The sequence below is a fragment of the Puma concolor genome, chromosome B2 (genome assembly GCF_028749965.1).
Source record: "Puma concolor isolate L17-30 chromosome B2, mPumCon1.1.hap2, whole genome shotgun sequence".
Lineage (NCBI taxonomy): Eukaryota > Metazoa > Chordata > Mammalia > Carnivora > Felidae > Puma > Puma concolor.
This window is the reverse complement of record NC_141671.1, coordinates 30,724,052-30,751,670: the sequence shown is the minus strand read 5'-3', so window position 1 is coordinate 30,751,670 and position 27,619 is coordinate 30,724,052. Positions and strand designations below refer to the sequence as shown.

At 46.6% G+C, this 27,619-nt stretch overlaps 2 protein-coding genes and 1 long non-coding RNA gene across 5 annotated transcripts in view; 2 read left to right on the top strand and 1 right to left on the bottom strand.

Annotated features, from left to right (window-relative positions):
- Positions 1-27,619, bottom strand: part of LOC112853700 (class I histocompatibility antigen, Gogo-B*0101 alpha chain-like) — a 215,150-nt gene that overhangs the window by 130,347 nt on the left and 57,184 nt on the right. The gene's annotated exons all lie outside the window — the stretch shown is intronic.
- LOC112853705 (uncharacterized) lies at positions 16,202-23,748 on the top strand. The gene is made up of 2 exons (XR_003222929.2): positions 16,202-16,490; positions 23,412-23,748. It is a non-coding gene; the product is annotated as an uncharacterized LOC112853705 (long non-coding RNA).
- Positions 26,478-27,619, top strand: part of LOC112853766 (class I histocompatibility antigen, Gogo-B*0103 alpha chain-like) — a 112,149-nt gene continuing 111,007 nt past the window's right edge. For all 3 annotated transcript variants that reach the window (XM_086705855.1, XM_086705857.1, XM_086705856.1), the window contains exons 1-3: positions 26,478-26,637; positions 26,909-27,178; positions 27,339-27,614. In XM_086705855.1, the coding sequence (XP_086561981.1) occupies positions 26,565-26,637; positions 26,909-27,178; positions 27,339-27,614 (619 nt within the window). In that variant the 5' untranslated portion in view covers positions 26,478-26,564. The remainder of the gene's footprint in view (positions 26,638-26,908; positions 27,179-27,338; positions 27,615-27,619) is intronic.

Below are 27,619 nucleotides of genomic sequence, written 5' to 3'. Positions count from 1 at the left end.
CACCTTTTCCTCCTCCCCACTTTGTGGAAGGTCCTTGGCGCTTGCCCTGTCCACAGGCCTGAGAGACAGGAGATTTCCTGAAGTCCTAAGGATTCCTGAGAATCATGCTCAGGGTCCAGATAGAGGGACTCATGGTTCTTGCACCAAAAGGCATCTTCGTTCCTTCTCTGGAGTTTGATTAACCTGTTTTTGGGAAACCATGTGAGAGATTAGAGATTTGGAAGATGTCATCTCATTGAAACTCAGCACATAACACCTTCTCCATTATTTTCCAGCCAGAACATGAGGGACTCCAACCTGACAGACTGACAAAGAAACACATGGGCACAATCAGATCCAGGGACATTTCAAAGTCTAATAATGCGACCAAAGTCAAAGATGAACTGAAAGGAGAATATTTATTTATTTATTTATTTATTTATTTATTTATTTATTTACGTATTTATGTATTTATATGAGAGAGACAGAGTGAGAAAGAGGGACAGAGGAAAAGAGAGAAACTAAAGCAGGCTCCAAGCTCAGTGCAGAACCTGGACTTGGGGCTGAATCCCACCAACCTGGGATCGTGACCTGAGCTGAAATTAAGAGACTCAGCCGAATGAGCCACTCAGGGGCCCCAAGAATGGAGAATACATAGACGCTTGGGGAGATCACAAAGGTACAGAACTAAAGTAGTCCCCTTCTTTGCAGGAAATATGTTCCTAGACCCCAGGGGCTGCCTGTGATGGCGGATAGTACTGGACCCTACGTGTCCTATGAGGTTTCCTGTACGTTCCCACCCATGATCAGGTTTCATTTATGAATTAGGCACAGTAATAAGTTAACAACAATAACTACAAAAAAAGATAAGAATCCTAAGGGTATACTGTAGTCAAACTTATGCATAACTGCCTCCAACGAATCTGATGTACTGTGCCCATCCTGCTTGTTGTGATGATGTGACATGTTAAGAGACCTACATGAGGAGATAAGGGAGGTGAGTGAGGTCAGCATTGGGATGCAGCGTTAGGCTACTATTGACTTTCAACCTTATGTCAGAAGGAGGATCACGTGCTTCCAGGGCGCACTGGACCTGAGCAATAGATAGCACAGACAGCCACACCAGGGACAAGGAAGGACAGCTATAGTGACCATTTTATGTGGCCACGTGAGAGTGATGAGTATGTACCAGGAGACTTGGGACCCAGGTCACTCCGTGCATGATTGTACATCCTCCTAATGATGATGCATCCAAGGAAGATTCTAGCACACAGAACTCTTGATGAAGAAGCAGATACTCAGGCAAAATCATTCACATGTTCAGATCACACAGCCTGTAGGCTGTTTATCCAGAACCCAGCTGGGCTCCAGCTGTCCTTTGCTTGTGGAGTCTGCTCTCCCAGCCCACCCTGCTGCCTGTCCAGCACTCTAGCCTGGTACCAAGTGACACATGGGTCCCCCAGATGCAGGGCAGTCACCACAGCAACAAGCCTGGGGAGAGCAGACATCCAGGAAGGGGGCGGACCCAGACTGTGCCCTCCCTCCCTGAGGGCCCATGTCCACTGGCATTGTCTTGTGCCAGAAGTCATACAGATGAGGCACAGGACAGGGATTGAGAGCCATCTCCACCTGACTCTTCAGCAGGGACCAGGCAGGTGCACAATAACGACACCCCAGGGAGCCCAGGGTGTATCTTTTCAAGAGGTCACCATGTTACTGTTCAGGACTCCTTCACAGGGAAAATAGTCCCATTCTTTATCTTCAGTGGACCAAGGATCAGCTGACCCTGTATCCCTCACTGGACATGCTTCCCCACGGCCTCTCATGACATCTGCTCAGAAGTGTGTTCATTAGCAGAGCCATGTTGCACCCATACTGGGCATCCACCAGGAGACAAATGTGACAGACTCCCTGCCATCACATCAGGTGACTCTCAAGGAGAGCATGACATCTGCGTTGTCCAGGTATCAGACGTCTCTGCCGCACTGGCTGCTGGGAGAAGACTCGGCGGGTGTGTTCCAGGTGCCTCACATCATCGTCCCATCCACAGCCCACAGCCCAGCCCTGCCCAGACTTCCCACCATCTACAGCGCAGTCCTGAAGCTTTGAGTGCATGAGAACCTAGGTGCTTGTTGACAATGCACCTTCCTGGATGCATCTACCCACAGAGAACCAGATGCATCACCTCTGGGACAGAGCTTGTGAATGTGCTCTTGAGCGGTGCCCCAGCGGTGCTTGGAGACCACACCTTGAGGAACATGGTCCTGGAACCATGCTTCTGACGTCCCAGCATGTAAGCAAATTCTGTGAGGATCTTGTTATAAATGCAGATCCTGATCCTGTAAATCTGGTGCTGTTCCTGAAATCCATTCTCCTGGGCATGAAATGTGGAACGTAAAGATTCAATGTTAGTCTAAATTCCTTCACCTTCTTTATAAGGGGTTTCATCCCCTTCAAACTCAGTGTTCAAAAGTCACATGGCCTGACAATCAACAGTTCCATTCAGAAAAGTTGATGAATCTATGAGCTTCAGTCAGTGTCATCTGTGTGACCTTTGGGCAATCCTGTCACCATAACTGCACCGAGTCTTCATTGCTGTGTGGTGGTAGCAGCTTCCCATCATTGGTGGATGGCTGCAGTGCTTTTTTGCATTTGCCACACGGGAACACCGAGCTTTCCCATCAGTGAAACATGCTTCAGTAGCAGGTGGCAGATCTGTGGACAAGTCCCTTAGAGCCCGGAGGTTCAGGTAGAACAGCTGAGGAGCTGTCTTCTCCCGACCCATGATTTGGCAGTTGGCTGAGGCCTCCGGGTACGAGCTTGGCACTCAAGAAATTGTGCCATGTCCCCTTCCCAGGGAGGATTCCGTACACTTTTCATACCTTGGTGATGTGAGAAGACTCCTTGTGAGGTGAGAAATCCTCCATTGTTCTTTGGGGGGAAAACAATTGTTACTCAGGAGGATCTGATGATGCCGATGCACTTACATCTCTGAGGGCTGGTGTTCCTCAGAACTGGAGAGAAGCCTCCAGCTCAAATGCCCAGAGCACAGGGAGGAATACGGGTGTCTCCCTGATGAAGACTACTGCTACCGTCAGATGGGGAGAGTCACGGTCATTGCAGCTTTTGAGGACGATGGAGGACAAGGCGGAGCTTGTTTCAGATTTAACCCCCCAAGGCCTCCATTGAAACTTGCTGCCTTTTGGTGACTCAGTGCAGATAATGTAAGAAAATTCTCATGTACAGAGAGTATTTTTGGCTAATACTATAGAGGCAGTGGATGAGAGGTGGCATGGCGGCGTCCTTCTATGTCACTATGGGTTATATGTAGTCAGCTTGTGCCCAGATCCCAGGCCTCCCTTTATTTCAGTTGGAGAAGCCTGAACACGGAACCGCAGGTGCCTGAATCCACCTTGTTCTCACAAGATCAGATCACGGGCTAGGACCTTTTCACCCCAAATCCTCTCTCAGGTGAGACTTTAGTAATGGCAGGCGGAGGGGGTGGAGTTAGTTCCTCCCCAGAAGACAATTATCAAAACTGAAGAAAAACATTAAAAAAATACTTGAAATCCATGAAAAGTAACTGCAGGCAGGAAGAAACAAGAGAACTTTAATCTTGAATAACCACCACTACAATGGACGAGAACCACAAGTTCAGAGCTTTCTCCCCTCTGGGTGCTCCCCTCCCCCAGTGTAACTGCAGCCCAGTGGCTAACGGGGCAGATGACAGCAGTCACAGTGCCAAGAAGCTGAACATTTAAAGTGGAAATTTGAAAGTGAGGGAGCAACAGAGAGTTGAGATCTGAAATCTGAATAGAATCTTGGTCAAAATCCCTAGATGAGCACCACACTCTGCATGGCTTGGGGACACTCAGGAGACACTGCTGATAATGCAGGAGGCACCAGAGGGAGGTCTCATTTTATTTTTTATAACAAGATATAGAAGGTTATCTAATAATTCCCATCATTTTCTTTTTTTTTAATACGAAATTTATTTTCAATTTGGTTTCCATACAACACCCAGGGCTCATCCCAACAGGTGCCCTCCTCATTGCCCTTCACCCACTTTCCCCTCCCACTGCCCCCCATGCCCCCCTGCCCCCCATCAACCCTCAGTTTGTTCTCAGTATTTAAGAGTCTCTTATAAAGCGTCCAACTCTTGATCTTGGGACCACGAGTTCAAGCCCCACATAGGGCACAGAGTTTACTTGAAAGATAAGACTATAATGGGTGAAGGATGGTCAGACTTTGTGGCTGGGAGGACATTTAGAAGTTTGGGGGAAATACCAGGAACAAGACGACCACAGAGGAGGTGAGAACCAAACTCTGAGGAGAACCTGCACAAACCTCAACTGACCCCCAAACCACACAGCTGGACGGAGGCTCACTCAAGACCTGGGATAAAATGCAGACCCTGGAGGTGGGAGAAACTGGGTATAGATAACACCAGTCAACAATGTTCATGTCATAGTGGAGTCCCTCCTAGTGAAACACTTTTAGGAAAAGCACAATCATCAAAAAATAAAAAGAGACAATAGTTTTCAGATTTGCTAAAACTAAAATGCACAATCCACTTTTAAAGGACATATTTTATGGGGCACATGGGTGGCTCAGTCGGTTAAGCGTCTGACTTCGGCTCAGATCATGATCTCACGGTCCATGAATTCGAGCCCCGTGTCAGGCTCTGTGCTGACAGGTCAGAGCCTGTTTCAGATTCTGTGTCTCCCTCTCTCTGACCCTCCCCCATTCATACTCTGTCTCTGTCTGTCTCAAAAATAAATAAACATTAAAAAAATAAAAATAAATAAATAAAGGACATATTTTAAAGGACATGCAGAGAAACAGAAATGTGTGACTATGCAAAAATCACCACAAGCATGTTCCCTGTGTGACGATTCCCAGATGTTGCAATCCGCACCAAACTTGGCCACGAACATCAAAAAATGAATAAATATATGTTGAAAGAATTTAAGAAAATCAAGTTATCAAAGGGTGAGCAGAAAGGATATCTGAATGAAGAAGTAGAATGTACAGAGAAGACCAAATTGACATTCTAGAACTGAAAGGGGAAAAAATGCAATGACAGTTCAGTGGGTAAACCTCACAGAAGGCCTGGGAAGGCAGAGTAAAGAATCAATGAGGTTGAATATAAATCAATAGAAATTATCCAATCCAAAACATCAGAGAAAAAGATTGAAGAGAAACTTATACAACCTCAGAAATCCACAGACAATAAAAAAAGGCAAAGAGATAATCAGACTCCAGAAACGGGAAGGAGGAAAAGGGCAGAAAAATATTTGAAGAAATCCCGTTTGAAAACTCCTCTAATTTAGTGCAAAAAGCTTGAGCACATAGATCTGAGAACCTCGTCACTCACCAGAGAAGAGAAGCAAAAGAAAACGGCACTGAGGCTCTTCCATTTCCACGGGAGAGAATCAAAAAGAAGACAGGGGCGCCTGGGTGGCTCAGTCAGTTAAGCGTCTTGACTCTTGATTTCGGCTCAGGTCATGATCTCTGGGTCGTGTGATGGAGCCGCGGTTGGATCTCCCTGCTGAGCATGAAGCCTATTTGGGATTCTCTCTCCCTGTCTTTTTGCCCCTCCCCTGCTCATGCACTCTCTCTCTCTCTCTCTTAAGATAAATATATATTTAAAAACAAAGCAAAAAAAAAAAACCCACAAAAAACAAAGACAAATCTTCAAAGTTGACAACACCTTCCACACAGGACGTGTGGTATTAAAATGTTCACAGATTCACTGATACTCCCCCCATGAGAAGGTAGAACTAATTCTCCTCCTCTTGTGTGAAGACTGGACTCAGTGACTCAGTTCTCATGGACAGAATAAGGGGGACATGATAGTGTGTGACTTCAGAGATCAGGTCTCAAAGGGCCTGTGGTTTTCTTCTCCCCCTTCTTCTCTTTCTTTCCGTCTCTCAGATCCTGGATTTGGAAGAAGGCAGGTGCCCTGTCAGAAAGATCCTCATGCAGACGGGCCCACGGGCCCACGAGTGAGGAGCTGAGGCTTCCCCCTGAGAGCCCGATGACACTGAAGCTCCCTGCCAGTAGCCTCATGTGGGGGCGTGAACTTGACCCTCCAGCCCATGTCACACCTTCGCATCACTGTGATTCTAGTTGCATCTTGGCTGCAACCTAATGAGAAAACTTAGCTGGCGCTGCCCCACTTCCCTGTTCTTACACTTTAATTATTATTATGTTTATATTATTTTATTATTATTATTATTATTATTGCTATAATAATGTCATATGAAGCTGCAGAATCATGTTATAATCTGTGGAATGGCAATGGATAATGACGCACCCTTGGAAACTGGACAGGGGTGCTGGCATCACAGACACTTTACACGAGGCAGGTGCTGAGGAGCAGGGCAGGGTGGAGTCGGAAGGACTGTGAGGTGAGAGTTTAGGAGGAAGAGATGAGCAGAAATGCTGGAAATGTTCAAGGAAAGGGGCAGAGACGTAGAAAAGGAACAAAGTCCTCTGGAGCCCTGCAGTTCTACTGGGGAGAAGCAAGCTGAAGACATGACGCCCCTGTAGACACAGCCACAAGTCGCACTGCGTGCTGATAACAAGACGTGAAATTTCAGGGCACCTGGGTGGCTAGGTTGGTTAAGCATCTGACTTCAGCTCAGGTCATGACCTCATGGTTTGTGAGTTTGAGCTTCAGTTCAGTCTCTGTGCTGACAGCATGGCGCCTGCTTCGGATTGTCTGTCTCCCTCTCTTTCCACCCCCCACTCTCTCCCTCTCAAAAATAAAGATATAAACATTAAAAAAAAAAAAAAACAATACGTGGACTTTCAGTATGAGGACACAGGCAGAACGTAAGTTGATGGAACAGCTGTGCCAGGCAAACTGTGACATGAGGAGGCTGATATGTTAACGTCAGGAGCAAAAGAGATTTGAAAAGAGAACACATTGCTGGAGATAAGGGAGACCCCTCGCGAGAAAGTAATAGAATGAGAAATGTCACAAGTGCAGACAGAAAGGAGACCAGTGGCCACCCAGGGCTGGGGGCTGGGACGAGGACCAGATGCAAAGGGGCATCAGGAAACTCAGGATAAGGGACCTGTCTCTATTGCCCTCATCTTACTAGTTCCATGGGTCTAAACCATTGGTGACATTCCTCTAACTGTGCATTCACACCTGGGACATTTTATCTCATCTGAAAACCTCAAGAAATAAAACAATAGTAGGGAGGAAATGGCACAGGAAAGATAAATTTAAACTAGTAAATATAAGTGAGGAAGTAAGTTTTAGGTCAATGTATTATAGATAAATAGAAGCTAGGAGAATTCATTGCAAGCTCCCCGCCATGAACTCATTTTGAAGGAGGCCACAAAGAAATGACAGGCCACAAAGAAATGACACCAGCTGTTAACTCATAAACAGAGTGGAGTAATTAACACCAGAAATGGTGTTATTCTGTATATGTACATTTTCTTCCTAACTTCTTTAAAAGACATATGACTGTTGCAAACACTAAGAGGTACATGATATTATCTGACTGACAATGTATGCTGGTGACACATGTAACAATACTAGCACTGAGAAGGCTAAGTGAAACTCTATTCCTGTATGTACTGGATGGAGTTCAATGTTGCCTTAAGTAGATTGTGAAAAGTGAAAGATGCAGGTTTCAATCCCTACAACGTCAATAAAAATTAACGGAAATAAGTGTGGCTGAGGAGCCACCAGAAGAATCAAAGCATAAACAAAAACTATTTGCTTGAAACCAAGGAAGGTAGAAAAGAGGCACAAGAATGGAAAAGACATGAGACACTTCAGAAACAAAGAGCAAAATGACAGACCCAAATCCTACCATGTCAGGAATCATATTCAATATAAACCAAGTAAAATTCCAATCAAAAGGTTGACGTTATCCGAGTGCATAAATATCAAGATGGACTATGCACTGTGTAGAATAGAAACACTTGAACTAGAAACTGAAAAATAAGTTAAAACTTAAAGAGTGAAGGAATGAATATCCCATGGGAATAGAAAGTATAAGAAGTCTGGACCGTTGCATTAACCTGAAGCAAAATAGGCTGTCACATAGGGAGCATCGCTGGAGACAGAGAAGGCCATTCTATAAGGATAATAGGTCAGCATTGCAGCAGAACAAAGTAATGAATGGAGAAGACCCTCAGTACAGAGCTCTAAAACAGGTGACACATAAAGTGGAAGAAAGGTAAAGAGATGGAGACATTAGCTATTATATTTGAAGATCAATATTCTTCTCTCATTAATAGAACAGGTAAGGATTAGAGGACTTCAGCCATTCCATGAGCCAAAACAGACCACAGACTGACCCTAATAAGTGTAAGGCAGGAAAATATAGGGTACATTCTGTAACCACGGTGACACTAAATTAGTAACATGAGGATCTTGGGACAATCCCCAAATATTTGGAAATTAGATTTGGAAATTATAACACACATCAAGCCTCTGGGTCATCTTGGCTTAGAGAGGCAATCACAGGGAGGTCAGAATTGTCTGCACCTGAGTGACAAGGTACAGAAATGACAATGTGAGGTCTGTAGATGCAACAGAAACAGAGGTAGTGATTTCAGTTTGTAGGGACAGGAAGCCAGGCCTGAGGGACCCAGACAGCAGTCTGGGTTTCAAGGGTGCACCAAGACCCTGTTTCGAGGGTGCACCAAAGGGAGGAAGAGGCAGCACACCAGGGTCCTTCTCTCTCCAGCCGGGGGTAGGGGCCACACTCCACGTTCCAAATGTGGGGGTCTGACCCCCTGGCACAGGGGCTTCCCCCCAGTCAATCTTGGGCATGGTGTTGAGATTCCTGGGTCCTGCAGGCCTGGGGAGCAGGGAGGGGACACATTTGGGTCCTGGGGGAAATGGTAGGCAGAAGCCTGGGCCTGACTCATGGCTCATGTCCCTGTAGTCCCTGCAGTGTCCAGCCTCCACCCCACATCCTGTCTCTGAACTCCAGGAGCGCAGCCTCCATGGCCCCAGCTGCTGGGCACCTCCCTGTTGGAGGCCCTGGGGCAGCTCCTCCTGGAGGAGTGTTTCCCGTGTTCACAAAGAGAGAAGGTCCCCAGGTGACACAGGGGTGGACGGCAGGTGGCTGTGAAATCCTAGCCCAGGGAGTGGGATCCGGAAACTCCAGAATTAGAACCAGGTCCCTTCAGGTTGCACAGACCTTGCTGCCCCTCCTCTCAGTTCCTTGCCTCTCCCTGCCTCCCCAGCAAAAGCGGGTCTTGCTCTGGAAGAAAGGGAGCCCCTTAACCACCTCCCCTCTCTTCTTCCCCCTTCATTCCAGGATGTTTGAACTATTCCTATTGTAAGTATGGAAAAATGCCTAAACCTGAGTACAGTTTCCGGACCAATTACAGAGCTGACTCCTGTGTAATGACCATCAGGTGCAAAACAGAGACGTCCACCATGGCCCCACCCAGTTGCCCCCGTGCCTCTTCCAGACAAAACCCCTCCTCCCCCTAAGGGGAGGGTCCCTAAGATGACCATTCCCCTGACCTCTGGTCCCTGGTTCCTCCTCCTGCACTCTTGTTGTCCTTCATCCCCTAATGTCACAATTTCCTACCTCTGCTCACTTCTTCAGGAGCCTCCCCAGGTTCCAGGTCATTACCCAGGGGAGCTCCGCCTCCTCATTCTCCCCTTCTTCGACCACATCTTAGGAGTGGACAATCCAGACTTGGGTCCCTGGAGGAGGATCCTGTACCCTGGAAGCAGCAGCAGAAACAAGTGACAGGGACTCCAGGGTCAAGGTTCCATTAGGCCCCTGGGGAGAAGCCCAAAGGGCACTCGGGTTTTCTGTCGTCATCCCTGTGGCCACACGGGGGCGCTGCCGCTCTCCGGTTCTGCACAGCCAGGGGAGAGGACTGGGCTGAGCTGAGTCAGGCTGAGCAGGGAGGGAGGGGGATGAAGGTGCCTTCTAAGCAGCCCTGGGGGCAGGTGCAGGGGTGGGGCAGGGAGCAGAGGAGAGGAGATCCTTGAGCCCTGTCCTGTGTCTGCAGTTTCCCTCTGTCCTCCCCTCAACCCCTCTCTCCAGGCCCTTGAACAACCCCAGGAAAACTGAAAAGTAGACACTTTTCCTCCTGGACCTATTACTTGTCTGAGGGCTACTGTAAAAAACAAACTCTTTTATTTTAGAATAGTTTGAGATTTACAGAGAATTACAAAGTTAGCGCAGGGTCCCTGTACGCCCCACACTTGGTTGCCCTCTTGTTAACACCACCCTCAGCCTTATGCATTTACCACAGATGACGACGCGGTACTCATCATTCTCAGTACTGAACTCCACACGGGATTTGCTTTTATTGGTTTTGTTTTCTCTTCCAAGACCCATCCAATATTCCACACTGAGGTAAGTTCCAATCATGTCTCCTTCTGGCTCCTCAGGCTTTGACCATTTCTCAGACTTTTTTTTTTTTTTTTTTTTTTTTGATGTTTGAGAGGAACTCTCAGGTACATCGTACTCTATCCATCATGTGAATTAGGCTGGGCTTGGGAAGGCTATGGTCTTGGGAAGACCACAACTGGACGGGCCATTCTCAACACAACAGAGCATACAGTGATCATTTGGTCATTAGTGATGAAGTTACCCTTTACCCCCTGGCTAAGGTCATCTTACCCAGATTCTCCCCATGAAGTTACGTTTTATGCTTTGTCCCTTTCCACCAAGTAGTGTTGGAAGGAAGTCAGGATGTGCAGCCCAGAGATAGGGGGTGTCCTACTATGAGAATGTGCATGCAGGTTGTTGTGCAACATGAGTTCTCTAATGAGTTGGGTAAACACCTCAGAGAGCGATCAGCAGCTCCCATGCTTAGTCTGTGTTTGGCTTACAAGAAACTGCTGACTGATGCCCACAGTGACTGTGCTACTTTGTATTCCTGCCATTAGTGACTGAGGCTTTCTGTTGCTCCAAGTCCTGGTCAGCACTTGGATTCCCACCATTCTAACAGGAGTGTGATGGCAGATCACTGTTGTTCCCTTTGCATTTCCCTAATGACACTTGCTGTGAGCACCTTCTCATGTGCTTATTCGCCAGGAGTATACGTTCTTGGTGAGCTGTCTGCTCAGGCGTTTGCTCATTTTTTTAATGAGATGTTTGCTTATTGCTTTTTAAGGGTTTTATGGGTGTTCTAAAACAAGACGTTTATCAGACATGTGATTTGCAAATATCTTCTCCCAGTCTCTGGCCTGAACTTCTTTATGAACTAACAGTAGACATATTTGCACGGATGTATTGGGGGGGGGGGGTAGGAGAAAGGAGAAATGGCTCTTTGTGATGTATTTTGGGGAGAGAACTTGGGTGACTGGGGGGGGGATGAGGGATTACCATGTAACATCTTTATTTTTGGATATTTGTGATTATCTGCTGGATTTCCTCGTTTGTGCTGGAGTGATGTTTTCTAAAACTAAACTAGTTTAAAATCCCTAACACATGACAGATCATCCTCAGACCATTAATCAAGACTCGGGTTCTGATCTTCTACTTTAGGACCAATCATCTTTTCCCTGAACTATTTTGCCTTTGAATTTTCATTTTTGAAGCAGGTGGGCTTGATTGTATGGACAAGTACTCCTATGAGAATAGCTTAAAATGCCATGTAACATACAAAATCCATCGTCTAGAAAGTATTTAAACTGACAAGATAGTAATAAATGAATAAAAGAGCACACCCCAGAAGCACGAAAAAGATCGTGCTTGCCCCCGCCCTCCCACCCCCAGAGAACAGGGTCCTGAGAAATGGAGCAAACTCTGTGAGTCCCCTGCCCAGGGCACAGACAGTCAGGCCCAGTCCCCCTCCCCCGCCCACCCCAGCTCTGTGTCCTGAGCTGCTGACTTTCCTACCATCTCCTTCCTTGCTGAAGTGTAAAGAAACACGTATAAACTGGTTATGATGTGTACGTATGATGTACAATATATATGAGGTGATGTATATTCCCTGTAGAAAAATTATAAAATGAGAAAAGTGAATGAGGACAAAGTAGAAAGGATGGTAATTCTCACACCTGAGCTACTTTGTTGCATTTTCTCCTAGTCTATGATAGATGCTCCTGCTGCTGGAACTCTGTCTCTAAGGTGATGAGCACAGAGCTCAGGGGTCCCAGCCCTCCTCTCTCCAGATGCCATTTCCACAGTCAGCTCACTGTCCCCTTCCTGAGAGGGCTGCTTCTCACTTCCTCCCCACTCCTCAGTCTCCTGCACCCCTCCCTGCTCCCCTCCTGAGGTGATGAGCTCCTTTGTTTCTCAGTCTGAAAGAAGGACTCAAATGAGAACTGCACAGTCCTCCCTCCCCTCCCCCACATGTGCACCTGTGTCCTCACCTTCCAAGTGATATTGGAGGCACCCCTCCTGTCTCAGGCTGCCCCTCCATTTGGGCACCTGCATCATCCATTTCCCCCTCTCTGCTGACTCAGCAGTTCCCCATACAAACATGCTGTCCGGACTCCAATGCAAAAACATGAAACACAACTAAAGAAATCCAAACAAAATCCTCCCATAAAAATCCAACACTTGTTTCCATGACTCTCACAACTCCTGCCCCATCTCTATGGCCTCCATGCAGAACTTTCCTGACTCCATTTCTCACCCACCATGTTGTCTTTAGCAAATGGATACAGACACAGAGTTTTAAAAAGTCTAATACTTCTGCAGTACTTGAGGTCAAGTCAGGTGTCCCCAATCTTCCATGCCCCCCCATCCTGAATCTCCGAGATCACCTGCATTAGTTATGTGAGCTGATTCTCTGATTATTGCTTCTGTGCCTCTAAATAGCCTGCTTCTTGAACCCATTCTCTGCTTTTCAGGTTTGAGCATCATCTTTACTGAATTTGCTCTTTCACACTCTCCCATGTGCCCCATATAATTATTGTATACCTTTGATTAGCTCACTGTGCACTGTTTGCATTTGTATGACCGTGAAATACTACTCACAACTGAGCATTTAGTAGACTATGATTACTTTACCTTTCCTGATTCAACTTATTATTTTCCTGTTGTAAATACATATCCTTCATTTGCTTAGTGTCTGTTGTTCTCAATTAAATCCTTCCCAAGCTCCCCCTGCATAAATCTTCATGAATCTATTCGAGCCCATCCACTATTCCACCTCATGTCTATGCAGACGCCTGTCCCACAGCCCTCAGTCCTGCCCATGTGGACGGGATGCCTGCACACCTTTGACAGGGCTGACAGCCAGACCCCCTCAGCTCAGCCTGGGTGCCCTCTGCCTCTCTCCTTCTGGCCCCCTGTTGCCTGGATCCCACGCACTCCCATCTTTTGCTTTCCTCCATCATTTTCCCCTTTGCCTAGTGGTATCCCATGGAGGGAACACGGAAAGTAGACACTGACACTCTAAACATCTGCCGTGCCTTTGGGCTACCCTCACCCTGATTCCCACTGTGACAGGATGGAGACTCTGTGCTGGTCACAGTTGTCCTTGGGACTTGGGGACCATGGGTCATGTCTCCCAGCTGCCAGTTCTGTGTTGTTGTGTCTGGAGTTTCCGAGGTGTCTGCTCCTCTACCCTCCTCCTGACATTTCATTGTGACGTGTCTTCGTGTGGGTCTCTTGTCATCCACTCTAGTTAAGAACTTGGGTAGGACTTTCAACATATGCATTGCTCCCTGTCAACTCTGAGAAATATTCTTGAAATTTTTGGAAACAAATTTTAAGAACCGAACAGGTCTTCTCTCCTCTTTCCTTTACCTCCCGACTGTACTACTTCAGGGAAGTACAACTGTAATCATCCACTTTATCGACTAAATTATTCATTTCTAGAGTCATCGTTTTAAATCCCAAGAGCTCTTTCTTGTTCTAGGATTGTTCATCAGTGTGTGTGGTTCAGATTCTGTTCCATATGCCATATGCCTCTTACACCCTGTAGACATGATTGATTCTAGTGACTGGGGACCTGTTAGGTCTCCTGTCAACTGTCCTCGGGATATCCTGACCTTTCTCCACACACACTCACTTCAGGAGTGACTTACATTTTCTTGTCATTTCTGCTAATGCCCACCTCCCACGGGACAGTGCCAGTGTTGTGTCACCAGGGGCTCATGCTTTTTCTTCGATTTACCTCTGGAGTCAGCTGACATTGAGCCTCTGGAAGCCTCGAGATGTACATGGGATGATGGGCTTTAGTTTGATTTGAGCACGCAAGTCCCACTGTCTCTTAATGTCCTCTTAGGCTCTGAGCCTACCAGCCTCCCATCGCAGAACATTCTGGAACGTTGCAACAGTTCACTTGCATGGAGTGCACACTCATACCCACCTCCCGATGGACAGAGAACCAAAGAAAGACAAGTCGACAAAGCCTCTGAGTGCAAACGTTCTGGATTGAACCCTGGTTCCACTACTTTCTTATCCTCCCTGAGTCTCCCTCTCCCTGTGTGTACAAAGGGATCCCGTAGGGGGTGCCTCATGGGTTTGCTTTGATGATTAACTTTGACCCTCTGTGTACATCACATGGGGATAATGCCTGAGACATATTCCACTACTTATACTTATCATTATCATATTGATTCTAGCACTAGATATAGTTCCATTCTTTGTTTTTATAAACCACAATTCAAGGAACATCCCTGAAAATATAGTGTTGAAGTTTTTTTAAAAAAATACTTTTTAACGTTTATTTACTTTTGACAGAGACAGAGACAGAGCATGAGTTGGGGAGGAGTTGAGGGGGGTGGTGGCACAGAATTTGAAGCAGGCTCTAGGCTCCATGCTGTCAGCACAGAGCCCTGATGTGGGGCTCGAACTCACAAACCATGAGATCCTGACCTGAACTGAAGTCAGAGGCTTAACCTACTGAGCCACCCAGGAGCCCCTAGTGTTGAAGTTTTTTAACGTTTATTTATTTTTGAGAGACAGAGCGTGAAAATGGGTGGGGCAGAAAGAGGGAGAGACACAGAATCCATGGCAGGCTCCAGGCTCTGAGCTACCAGCTCAGAGCCTGAACGGGTCTCAAACTCACAAATCTTGAGATCATGACCTGAGCCAAAGTCTGGCACTTAACCAACTGAGTCACCCAGGCGCCCCCCTGAAAATATATGTTTGAGAACACATGTGATTATCTCCTTAGGATAAACTCCTACCTGTGTGGCTTAGTCTGGTAAGCATGAGCCTCTTGATTTAGCTCAGCTCATGATCTCCGGGTTCCTGAGACCCAGCCTGGTGTCCGACTGCTTGGGATTTTTTCTCCTCTCTCTCTCTGCCTCCCTCCCCACTCCTGCGTGCACTCTTTCTCATTTTTCTCAAAATAAAGAAATAAAAAACTTTTAAAAAGCTTAAACTCCTAAAAGAGAATGTCTATGTCACAGTATCAGCACACTTCAGTTGTGGAGACATTTTGCAGAACCCTTGAAAATTTTTATACCAGTCATCACTCCCATTATCCTTTATGACAGTGTGTTTTCCCGACCCTCTGTTGGACACTCTCTTCACCTACTTTTACTTTTGCCAAGTTGAAGATACTAAGTTTTGGTCCAATTTTTTATTCTGTTGGAAAACAAGAAGCAGGAGGCACCGTAAGAATGTCTGGAAGGAAAGGGACAGAACAGCAAAAAAGTGAAAGCAGTTTCATTCCCAGGGCAAAAGGCCGCCTGGACTGCTGGTTGTCTCCAGAAAGACATAGTATGGACATCAGGCCTGGGATAAGAATGTTTTGTCTGGTGCCAGATGTACTCATGACCCAGTATAAAATACACTGCAGGTGCATGGCCTGTCAAGGTGCCAAATACTACGTTGTATGTGCTTGCTGTTATCAGACAATTTGCAAAAATAAAAGAGGCTTGAGCCAGGAGACTGGTGCTTAGGTTCCTGGAGAGTCTGAAAGGGTTAAATTGTAGTGTAGGGCTAACCTATAGCTTGAGAGATAACAGCTTTGTGTTGACACTTTAGCTTGAGAAATAACAGCTTTGTTTGACTCTGAAGGTTAAGAGGTAACAGCCTTGCTTTCCTCTTGTAAATTAGGCTTCATACTCTTGTAAATTACACTTCACCAATTAAGGGAACAAAAGTTCAAAGAAAAATGGCATCAGAGGCAGGGTCAAGGAGATGAACTGGTTGTGACTTAAAGGCAGAAAGTCTAGAATACTCACCGCATCCGGGAACTGTTTCCACCTCATCTGGGAGCTATTTCTTTGCTCTGTTCCCAGGTAATGATAAGATGATGTGGTCGGCTATAAAAACTCTGTACCCTGGCTGTTCGAGGCTGCACTCTGAGCCAAAGTGGTGGTCCCCTCTGTTGGCCTTGCCTCTCAGTGCAATAAACTTTGCTGTGATTGTCACTGGTGCCATAGCATTGTTTCAGGAGTCATGTGGATGCAACAAGTCAGCCTCCTGCTTTGCAATTCTCCCCTCACCGCACCTTCAGATCCTGTCTCTCTACAGCTGGCGCCAGAACAGGGACCTGAAGGTGGACGTTTGCCACACTGCTGAAGAAGTGCCACAGGAACTGAAGGGAACTTTGGAGCCGGGAAGCTCAGCCTTCGGGATTTCTGCAGGGTAAGTATGGGGAATTCTACCTCATCTAGTTAGGACTCATATATTTAGCTCTTGCAGAGTTTTAAAGAGCTCAGGGGTAGAGGTGAACCCTTCTGCGTTTGAGGATTTGTTTTATTTGGTAAAGAAACATTGTTACCAGTTTACGCCCTCTGGCAAAAATGCTTTGAATCAGAAATTATGGAATTGGTCTTAGGTGCTTTTCCACTCCTCATCAAAAAGAAAAGTAATCCCTCTCTCGCTATGGTCTTTATGTATTTCCCTGGCTTTGGAGCCCTTGCAGTCAGAATCCGGGGAAGAAGGGGGCATTGGTTCTCGCAACCCCTCACTGGCTGAAAGTGATCATGAGCTTGTGGATAATGAGGACCAGGAGCCCAGCCCCTAGGCCCACCACCATAGGGACAGAAACCTATGGGGGTCCCGGGTTAATGGCCCAGAGATAGTTGCAGCTCAAGCCTCTGGACACCTGCCTCCCGCACTGCCCCACGGTCCTGAGCCGGTGGATCCTGTTGAGCAAACTAAATGTTCCGCTTATTCAAAAAACCCATTTCTTGATACTTCTGCTCGGAGCATCACAGTTCCTGTTTCCCCCATGATGCAGATGCTTCAACAAGCTAAGCCTGGGAGGGACACTGAATTAATGGCTAGTATGGCTGCAGTTTATACTCTCCACATTACCCAAATTCCTCCTCATCAGCAATATCCTCAGGGAGGGCAACGACTTGATCATCATTACCTTTAAGTTTTAAGGTCATTAAGGATTTGAAACGGGCTTGCAAGCAACATGGTGTTAATTCCCCTTATACGTTGGGATTGGTGTCTGGTTTAGTGAATTCAGAGCGACTCATTCCATGGGACTGGGGGGTCCTAGGTCGCACTGTTCTAAGTGCTTCTGAATTTTTGCAGTTTAGAACTTGGTGGGATGAAGAAGCACAGATACAGGTCTGGCGTGATGCCACCGCCAATGCTCCTGTGCCCATTACCATTACCGGAGAACAACTTACCAGACTGGACAATGGTTTGGCATACAGGTTCAGCTTCAGTATGATGATACAAGTTAGTTGTGCTGCCTTGGTGCCTGGGAGAAAATGGCTACCCCGGGACAGGCTACAACCTCTTTTGTTCAAGTTAAAGAGTCCTAAGGAGCCCGATGTAGATTTCATGGATGGGCTAAAGGATGTTATTATAAAAACCGTTTCTCTTGCGGGCTTACTCCATCTCCTCTTACTGCTGCTGGCTTTTGATAATGCTAATAAGGAATGCCAACGAGCTTTATGCCCAGTGAAGTGTCAATGAGGCGATTTAAGTGATTATTTAAAGGCCTGTCAAGATATCGGCTCAGAGGTCTATAAAATGGGGCTACTGGCAGGGGCTATTCAAGGCACTGGACCTCACAAACAGTCCAAGTGTCTTCGCTGTGGCAGATTGGGACATTGTAAAAGGGATTGTCCACAGCTGAGTCCTAGAGTCTTAACAATTGCTGTGATCCCCCTAGGCCACCAGAAGGAAATACTAAACCTCCTGGGTTATGGGACCCATGCAATAAAGGCTGTCACTTTGCAAATCAATGTGGATCTAAATTCCATAAGAATGGAGCTCCCCTGTTGTCTCCTGGGGAAAAGGCATAATCCACCCCCGCCCCCAGGCCCTAATGTAAACAATATAGAGAATCAGATTCTACATTGTTATCCTGTGAGCAAAGGGACTCTTCATGCAAATCCGTCCATGACCCCCTCCAGGCCACAGGAGGGAGCTCTGCATTAGATATCCCAGCCCCAGATTCCCTGGTCCTGGAATCTGCCTTGGGAATTTATAAGGTTAAAACTGGCATCTATGGCCCTCTTCCTTCAGGGTCCCTTGGCCGTCTTATTGGACGAAGTAGTCTTACATCCAAGGGAGTTCATGTCCACTTAGGAATTATAGATGTTGATTTTAAGGATGAAATTTTAAGAATGGTTAGTACTTCTGTTCCTTACTGTGTCATGGCAGGAGATCCCATTGCTCAACTAATTACATTGCTTTAAATTCCATGACGATAGAACGTCAGGGAGGGTTTGGACCTACTGGCAAACCGGTATCTTGGCAAATGTTTCTAAAGGACGGAAGGCCTGAGATGACCTTACAGATTAACGGAAAATTGTTTACTGGCCTGGTAGACTCAGGAGCTGACGGCACCATCATTGCTTCTAAGTTTTGGCCCAAGAATTGGCCACTTCGACCTGTATCCGCAGTCTTTACAGGTGTAGGAAAAGCTACTGATAATCCCACAGAATGTTGAAATTTTTCTATGTAAAAGGACTGAAGGCCAGGCTGCTACTATCCAGCCTTATGTTACTGACAGAGCTATTAATCAGTGGGGAAGAGACCTATGAAGTCAATGGGGAGCATATATTAATATTCTTTATGTTTCCCCTGCTGCAACCAATATGATGTCCAAAATGAACTATCATCCAGTAAAAGGGCTTGGACAACAAGAAAATGGGCATATGAAGCCAATTACTGCTGAAATGCGGCCTCCTTATATGGAACTGGGATATCCTGTACAGAATTCAAATTTAGTGTAAGGGCCACTGTTCCTGAACAACGTTATGCCTTACCATCAAAATGGTTAACAACTGCCCTGGTGTGGGTGGAACAGTGGCCCCTTCCAAAAAAGAAATTAGAGGCTTTAGAGCAATTAGTGCAAGAACAATTGGATGCCGGTCATATAGAAATGTCCACCAGTCCATGGAATTCTCGGGTGCTTGTGATAAAAAAAAGATCTGGGAAATGGAGAATGTTAACGGACTTAAGGAAGGTAAACGAGGTTATACAACCTATGGGACCCTTGCAACCTGGGCTCCCATCTGCTACTATGATTCCTCAGAACTGGTCATTAATTATAGTAGATTTGAAAGATTGTTTTTTCACAATTCTACTACAGCCAGATGATAGAGAAAAATTTGCTTTTTTTGTACCTTCATACAGTCATATGGTTCCTGTGCAACGCTATCAATGGAAAGTGCTTCCGCAAGATATGCTTAATAGCCCTACTATGTGTCAGCATTTTGCTAATCCGCAGCTTTCACAATCAGGCATTCAGTTTCCACAGGTGTTGATTATCCATTACATGGATGATATTCTTTTTGCAGCAGAAATGCCTACACAGGTAGAAGATCTTTATCAAGCTGCTAGATTATTGTTACCCAAAAAGGCCTAATAATAGCAGAGGATAAGGTGCAAACCCAAGATCCCTTCCTTTATCTTGGTGCAAAAATTCACAAAGCAACCATCTTTCCCCCAAAAGTATAAAGATGCCAAGAGAATTTAAAAACTTTAAATGATTTCCAGAAGTTACTAGAAGATATAAATTGGTTGCGACCTGCTTTGGGAATCCCAACTTCTAGCTTATCTCATCTTTTTGGAACATTAGCCCTTGATCCCAACCTTAACAGCTATAGAGTCCTCACAAAAGAGGCAGCGGCTGACCTACAATGGATTAAAAATCATATTGAGAATTGTCAGCTCACTCGTATTCGACTTAATGTTCCTCTTCAATATTGATTTTTCCTACTCCACATTCTCCACTGCGGTCTTACGGCAGGATGGGGGAATCATCGAATGGCTGTTTTTACCAAAAAAGGACACTAAACTTCTTACCATATATCTGAATAAAATTAGGAATATAATTTGGAGAGGCCAATCCCAATTACGTGTGCTTAATGGTGGTGATCCCTCCTCTATAATTAATTATTCCCTTATCATATCAACAAAGTGATATGGCTTACCAAACTAATATACAATGGCAAATAACCTTGTCTGATTACGTCGGGAAATTAGACAATCACTATCCAAGGGACAAAATTTTCTCATTTCTCAAGGCTACATCATGGGTTTGGCCAAAGAGAATTCGAGACCAGCCTTTAGCAGATGCTGACACATATTTTACAGATGGAAATGGTCATGGTAGAGCTTCTATATATGGTCCTATTTCTAAGGCCTGACAGACACCCTATACATCTACCCAAAAGGCTGAATTAGCAGCCGTTATAGAATTGTTGCATCTTGTACCTGCCTCCCTCAATGTTGTGACAGATTCACAATATGTGTGGCCCACAGTCCTAAATATTGAAACCGCACATATTGTTCCACGAAATGAATTAGATCATCTGTTTTTGCATTTACAAGAATTAATACAACATAGGCAACACCCCTTATATATCACTCATATTCACAGTCATTCTAACCTTCCTGGCCTGTTAGCCTTAGGAAATTCCATTGCTGATGACTTATTACAAGGCACCTTACAGATGACACAACAGGAGCATATGCTTCACCATAGTAATGCTCGAGGACTTGCCCATAGACACGCTGTAACTCATGCTCAGTCAAAAGACATTGTTAGTGCCCGTCTATCTTGCGAGCCCCTCACTGTGGCTCCATACACCTCTGGAGTGAATCCTCGTGGACTACAGGCAAATGAACTTTGGCAATCCGATGTTACCCATATTCCAGCTTTTGGTAAGCTCTCTTACGTGCGTGTTACTGTGGATACCTTCTCCAGATAGATCTAGGCTACGTAATGTACCAGAGAAAAGGCTGTGCACGTTATTGCTCATTTTCTTGAAACTTTTGCAATTCTAGGTATCCCACAATGCATTAAAACTGATAATGGCCCTGCATATGTATCTCATAAGGTAGCCCGCTTCTTTGCAGCCCAACAAATTACTCCTCTTACTGGCATTCCCTATAACCCTCAAGGTCAAGGGATCATAGAATGCACTCATCAAGGACTTAAAATTATGTTAATTAAACAAAAAGGAGGAAAAGGAGAAGGACTTAGACCTACACCATGGGAACAATCACACTGTACTTTATATACTTAAACTTCTTGGACACACAAGGACCCCATACATGTCCTGTTGCTGAGGTACACTGGCACAAAAAAAGGCCACCCCTGTTTATCAGGTGTTATTTTGGAAAGATGAGAAGGGACACTGGGAAAAGGGAGAGGTTGTTGTGTGGAGCAAATGGTATGCTTGTGTCTTGACAGATCAAGGCTACCAGTGGTTATGCAGTCAGGGCTTGAAACCCAGGCATGAGTGGATCCAACTGACCTCAGTTTACCATGACTCCACTAGTCAAAGACTTTCACAGAATGTTCATCCAGAAACTGATAATTGTGACCAATGCACCACACCCTCTTCCAAGGCACACGAAGACCAGTAACCTCCTACTTGGGGACAAGTTAAGAGGTTGACACATGATGCTGAAAAAATATTGATGCAGACTTGCAGCTCACAAACTCCTGCTCACCTTTTCCTTGCGATGCTCGCGTTTATAACTACTACAGTAAGCAGTGATAACTATACTTCCTGGGCTTCTATCCCTCATCCACCTCTCAGTCAGGATATGACTCAATTGGTATGACTCCCCCATGCCAGTGTATACAAATGACACCGAATGGACACCTGGGCCATTTGACAGCAGAGGACCACATAGGCCAAATGAAGAAGGTACTGTTATGGATGATTATACTATAGGGATTGAAGGTCCTCCTATATGTTTTGGATATGGGAAACACAGCCTCAAAAATCAGCCTCAAGCATGGCTATCTATTACTAAAAATGGGACCCAGCACAAACATATTTTTGTACTATCAGCCCATTCTCTGATTGGCTCCAATCTTACAATTAATGACACTCCTCTGGTGTTTCCGTCTCGTGCTACATGTACATTGTCAGAATGGGATGGATGGGTGACTTGGGAAGCATGTAGAGGGGACATAGGGCGAGTTCCTTTAAATACTTCCTATGGAAGCATCAATGATTGGAGCCCTATGGGCTCAACTCGCATTAAAAATTCGTTACAAAATCTACAATGGTGTGTGCATAATCATACTATCCCCACCACTCCTAATGGCTCAATTGTTTGGCACAGTGGGGGATTTTCTGCGCCCAGTCCTCATTTACAACCAGGACCCTTACAAAAGCATCTATGGAAATTAACTGCTGACCCCCACCCTTTCCATACCTGGAAGGGCACATAGTATAACAACAGCTCCAGCAACATTTCTACTTTATCTTTCACGGTCAATAGTACCTGGTACATACGGGCTTGTGTCCGTTTGCCATGCATACTATTAAAGGGACAGAGAGTTTGGATTGATTCTGAGGCCCTTATAATCTGTGTTAACTGCTCATTATACATATATATGTCGTTTTAACAATCCTATACCCTTTACTCTGTCACCCGAAAGCTTATATTTACTTAGAGCACGCCCTGGCCTGTGGCTGCTGGTTCGCATGTCTCGACCATAGATTCTTCAGAAATGTATCTGATGGACCATGCTCTACGGGGAGTTCTTCACCGATCCCCACGGTTTGCTGGAATGCTTGTTGCAGCTCTCATAGGCATTTATTGCTGTGACTGCGGCCGCAGCTACTGCGGCTGTCTCTTTGCACCAATCTGTGCAGACAGTACAATTTTTGCAACAATGGCATGAGAAATCGCTCCAACATTGGAAGACACAATGGGATCTTGACAGTCGACTGTGCTGTGAGATTGCAGACCTACAACAGGCTGTGTGATGCTGCTGGGAGATCAATTACTGAGCTACAAAGACAAATATCATTACAATGTGATTGGAACACTACATCAATATGTGTAACCCTGTTACCGCTTTATAACACTAAATTTCCATGGAATGATGTTAGAGACACTTGCTCGGACAATCTAAAGTGTCTATGGACATTCAACATCTGCAAGCACAGATATATGAGACCTTCAAAACCAATCTGGGCATGTTATACAGTTCTAAGGTCTTAGAATGTATATGAGAGGGATTAGGAAAATTAAACCCTGTAGAGCATGTTAAGATTTTTAGCTTCTCTACTGCTATTCTGTTTATATTAATATGCGGTGTATTTGTCTTTGCATGTACAGTCTGTGCCAGAGACGAGGAGCCTGTCAACGTATCGACTGATAATTCAGGTTATGCAATGCCCTCCTACAGTCCACCGAATACAAACAGAAAGGGGGAGATGCTGGAGAACAACAGGCCGGAGGCACCTTAAGAATGTCCTGAAGGAAAGGGACAGAACAGCAAGAAACTGAAAGCAGTTTCGTTCCCAGGACAAAAGTCCCCTGGGAATGCTCCTTCTTTCCAGAAGGACATCATCCGGGCGCCACCCTGGGGATAAGAATGTTTTGTCTGGTGCCAGATGTACTCATGACCCAGTATGGAAAACACTGCAGGTACATGACCTGTCAAGATGCCAAATACTATGTTGTATGTGCTTGCTGGTGTCAACAATTTGCAAAAATCAAAGAGGCTTGAGCCAGCGGACTGAGGCTTTGGCTCCTGGAGAGTCTTAGTTCCCTGCTTTGCAATCCTCTCATCACCACACCTCTAGGACCTGTCTCTCTACATATTCCACACTCTCATTTTCTTTGTGTTTATTTATTACCAATATATGTGTGTGACATTTCATGTCTTCTTTTCCAAAGTGTTCTCTAATATTTCTGATTATCTTTTTTTTCTTAGTATTTGAGTGTAGCTTACACACACTGTTCCATTCCTTTCAGGTTTACAACATAGTGACTCGTCATATAATCCAATAATTGCACTCTTGGGTATTTACCCCCCTAAAAGTGAAAACACCAATTCCTTTATTTTTTAAGGTTTATTTATTTTTATTGAGCGACGGAGAGAGAGTACACAAGCAGGGGAGGGGCAGAGAGAGGAAAAGGGAGGGAGAGAGAGAGAGAATCCCTAGCAGACTCAGTATTGTCAGCCCAGCGCCTGATGTGGGGTCCACTCACAAACTGTGAGTGTACATGTCCACACTATGGAGCATTGTATAGACATCGAGTTGCTATTTCCACATCAGAAATGATTTTCGTTTCACTGAGTTTTGAAACGTTTACAAATAGAAGTCCCAGGAAGTGTTTCTACCTTTCGGTTTTCCCTGTATCACCATCACGGGACTGGAGGAGGTGCATAAGGACGCAGACACCTCAGCAATGGCACGGGCTCCTGAGCTCTCTTCTCCTGCAATCCTGCCTCACCCCTGAGCCTGACCCCTGTGGAGTCCAGGGCTGCTCAGAAACTTTTTCCTCTCACCACTGAGGCCCAGGCTTCTGCTCAGACATATCTACCTGACTTACAGTCCAGACCCCACTCAGGCTTCTCAGTGAGAACCCACCCAAGAGCAGAGCAGTGGGGGATGGCCCCTTACCTTCCACCCCACGGGCGCCACAAGACTAAGGAGAGAAGACCCAGCTGCCTTTCTCCTCCTCAGCCAGGCCCTCCTTAAGGTCTCCTTCAGGTCCAGCACCTGGACAGGGGCCCAGACACCAGGGGGCGCCCTCATCCCAGATGATGTTCAGTGAGTTAGGTTGTTTCAAAAGCCACAGGGATACAACCTGTGTCCCTCCCAATCCCCCCACCCCCCCAGGCAAATGGGTAAGAAAGATGTGTGGTATATACACACACACTAGAATATTATGCAGCCACAAAAAGGATGAGATCTTGCCACTTGTGACAACATGGATGGACAAACAGGGCAGTGTGTCCGCTAAGTGAACGAAATCAGACTGACAAAGACAAGTACCACGTGATCTCACTCATATATGGAACTTACAAAACAAAGCAAATGAATAAACAGACAAGCAAACAGCAGAATCAGACCTATAAATACAGAGAACTCACTGATGACTGCCAGAGAGAAGGAGGTTGGGAGGATGGGCACAGTGGGTGAGGGGAGTGGGAGACACAGGCTCCAGGTATGGAAGGAACAGGTCTTAGGAATAAAAGGCACAGCACAGGGAATATCATCAGTGATACTGTAACATCACTTTCTGGTGACAGATGGCACGTTTATTCATTCTTGACAGAAAGAGAGACAGAGTGCAAGCAGGGGTAGGGCAGAGAGACAGGGAAACACAGAATCTTAAGCAGGCTCCAGACTCCGAGCTGTTAGCACAGAGCCCCACACGAGGCTTGAACTCACGGACCATGAGATCTTGACCTGAGCCGAAGCCAGATGCTTAACCAACTGAGCCACCCAGGTGCCCCAAATCAAATGATTTTGATAATTCAATTCCACTCTAATCAATGCTGGAACACCTACATTACTTAGTGAAACAACACACAACACGTTACTTAAAAACAATCATGCATTAGTACAAGATCCGTTCCATGTGCAGATGGGCCTATGGATTTAATGTAACAGAAAGACACAGTCAATGATACTGTTTCAGGTTCCAGTTTGCAAAGACCTCAGAGAAAGTACACATTGTGTAGTTTTAATATAGTAAAAAAAACATGAATTCCCGTAATTATCTGAAAAGGTTATGACACATACTATTCTCCTATATTTGGTCAAGGACATAAATTTTTTCATATACTTCGAACAAAACAACACAAGAGATGCAGAAGCAAATCTGAACATCCAGTGGTCTTCTAACAAGACAGAAGAAAGAGACTTGCAATGAAAGAAAACTACCCTTCTCACTGCCCCTTTTATTTGGAACATTGTCACTTTCCATACAAACAATATTTCTGTTTTCATATGATTGTAAATGAATTAATAAATAAATACTTGAACCGGTTTTATTCCTACTATGGTAAATATGGATCGATAGAATCCACAGACACACAATTATCCCTGGGACCCTCACTAATTTCTAAGACTGTAGAGATGTCCTGAGAACAAAATGCTGGAGAATCAGTGACTCACGCAGCTCCTGGTCCACGGCTCAGGGACACAGTGGGACAAAGAGCGCTCTGTGCAGTAGGTGAGGCGTCCAGGCCAAGTCCCAGGTCCCCAGGCCCGCCTCTCAGGGACTCTGGCCCCAGGGCGGCGTCGGGGGCGGGGAAGCCCAGTGTTGGGGAGTCCCCATCTGCCCTGGTTTCACTTCTCCCTGTCACAACCTGTGTCAGGTCCTTCTGCCTGGATACTGATGACGCGGCCTCGGTTCACACTCCTATTAGTGTCCAGTTTCCGGAGGAGCCAATCAGCGGCACCGCGGTTCCGGGGTATCAAGTTTCAGCGCCCGCTTCCTGAGGCTGACATTTCTCCCCAGACCCCGAGGATGCGGGTCATGATGCCTCCAACTCTGCTCCTGCTGCTGTTGGGGGCCCTGGCCGTGACCCAGACCTGGGCGGGTGAGGGCGGGGTCGGGAGGAAAAGGACTCTGGGGGGCAGGAGCGAAGAAACCGCCCGGCGGGGAAGCGGAACCCCCGGGGAAGGCGACTGTCCACCGCCCGGACCCAGACCTCCACCCGGGCCTCCCCTCCCCCGTCCCACCCGGACTCCGTCCTGCTCTCCCCTACTCTGGTCCTCCTCCCCCTGCCCTCCCGGCCGACTCCCCCCTGGGACCCGAGTCCCGCGCGGGGAGGAGGGTCGGGCGGGGTCTCAGCCCCTCCGCGCCCGCAGGCTCCCACTCCCTCAGGTATTTCTACACCGCGGTGTCCCGGCCCGGCCTCGGGGAGCCCCGCTTCATCTCCGTGGGCTACGTGGACGACACGCAGTTCGTGCGGTTCGACAGCGACGCCCCGAATCCGAGGATGGAGCCGCGGGCCCCGTGGGTGGAGCTGGAGGGGCCGGAGTATTGGGACCAGGAGACGCGGAACGAGAAGAACAACGCACGGAATTCCCGAGTGAACCTGAACACGATGCTCCGCTACTACAACCAGAGCGAGTCCGGTGAGAGACACGGGCCGGGTCCAGGTCACGATCCCCATCCCCAAGGACGGGCCGGGGTCGCCCGTCCCAAGACCCCTGGGAGAGCCCGAGGGAGCTTTTAGGCGGGTTTACTTTCGGTTTCATCTTAATCACTGCTGCTCTGGGGGCGGGGCGGGGACAGGGTCGCACAACATCCAGTGGACATATGGCTGTGACTTGGGGCCTGACGGACTCCTTCTCCGCGGGTACACTCAGTGGGCCTACGATGGCGTGGATTACATCGCCCTGAACGAGGACCTGCGCTCCTGGACCGTGGCGGACACCGCGGCGCACATCACCCGCCGCAAGTGGGAGGTGGACAGTGCAGCGAAGGACTGGAAGAACTACCTGGAGGGCACGTGCGTGGAGTGGCTCCTCAAGTACCTGGAAAACGGGAAGGAGACGCTGCTGCGCGCAGGTACT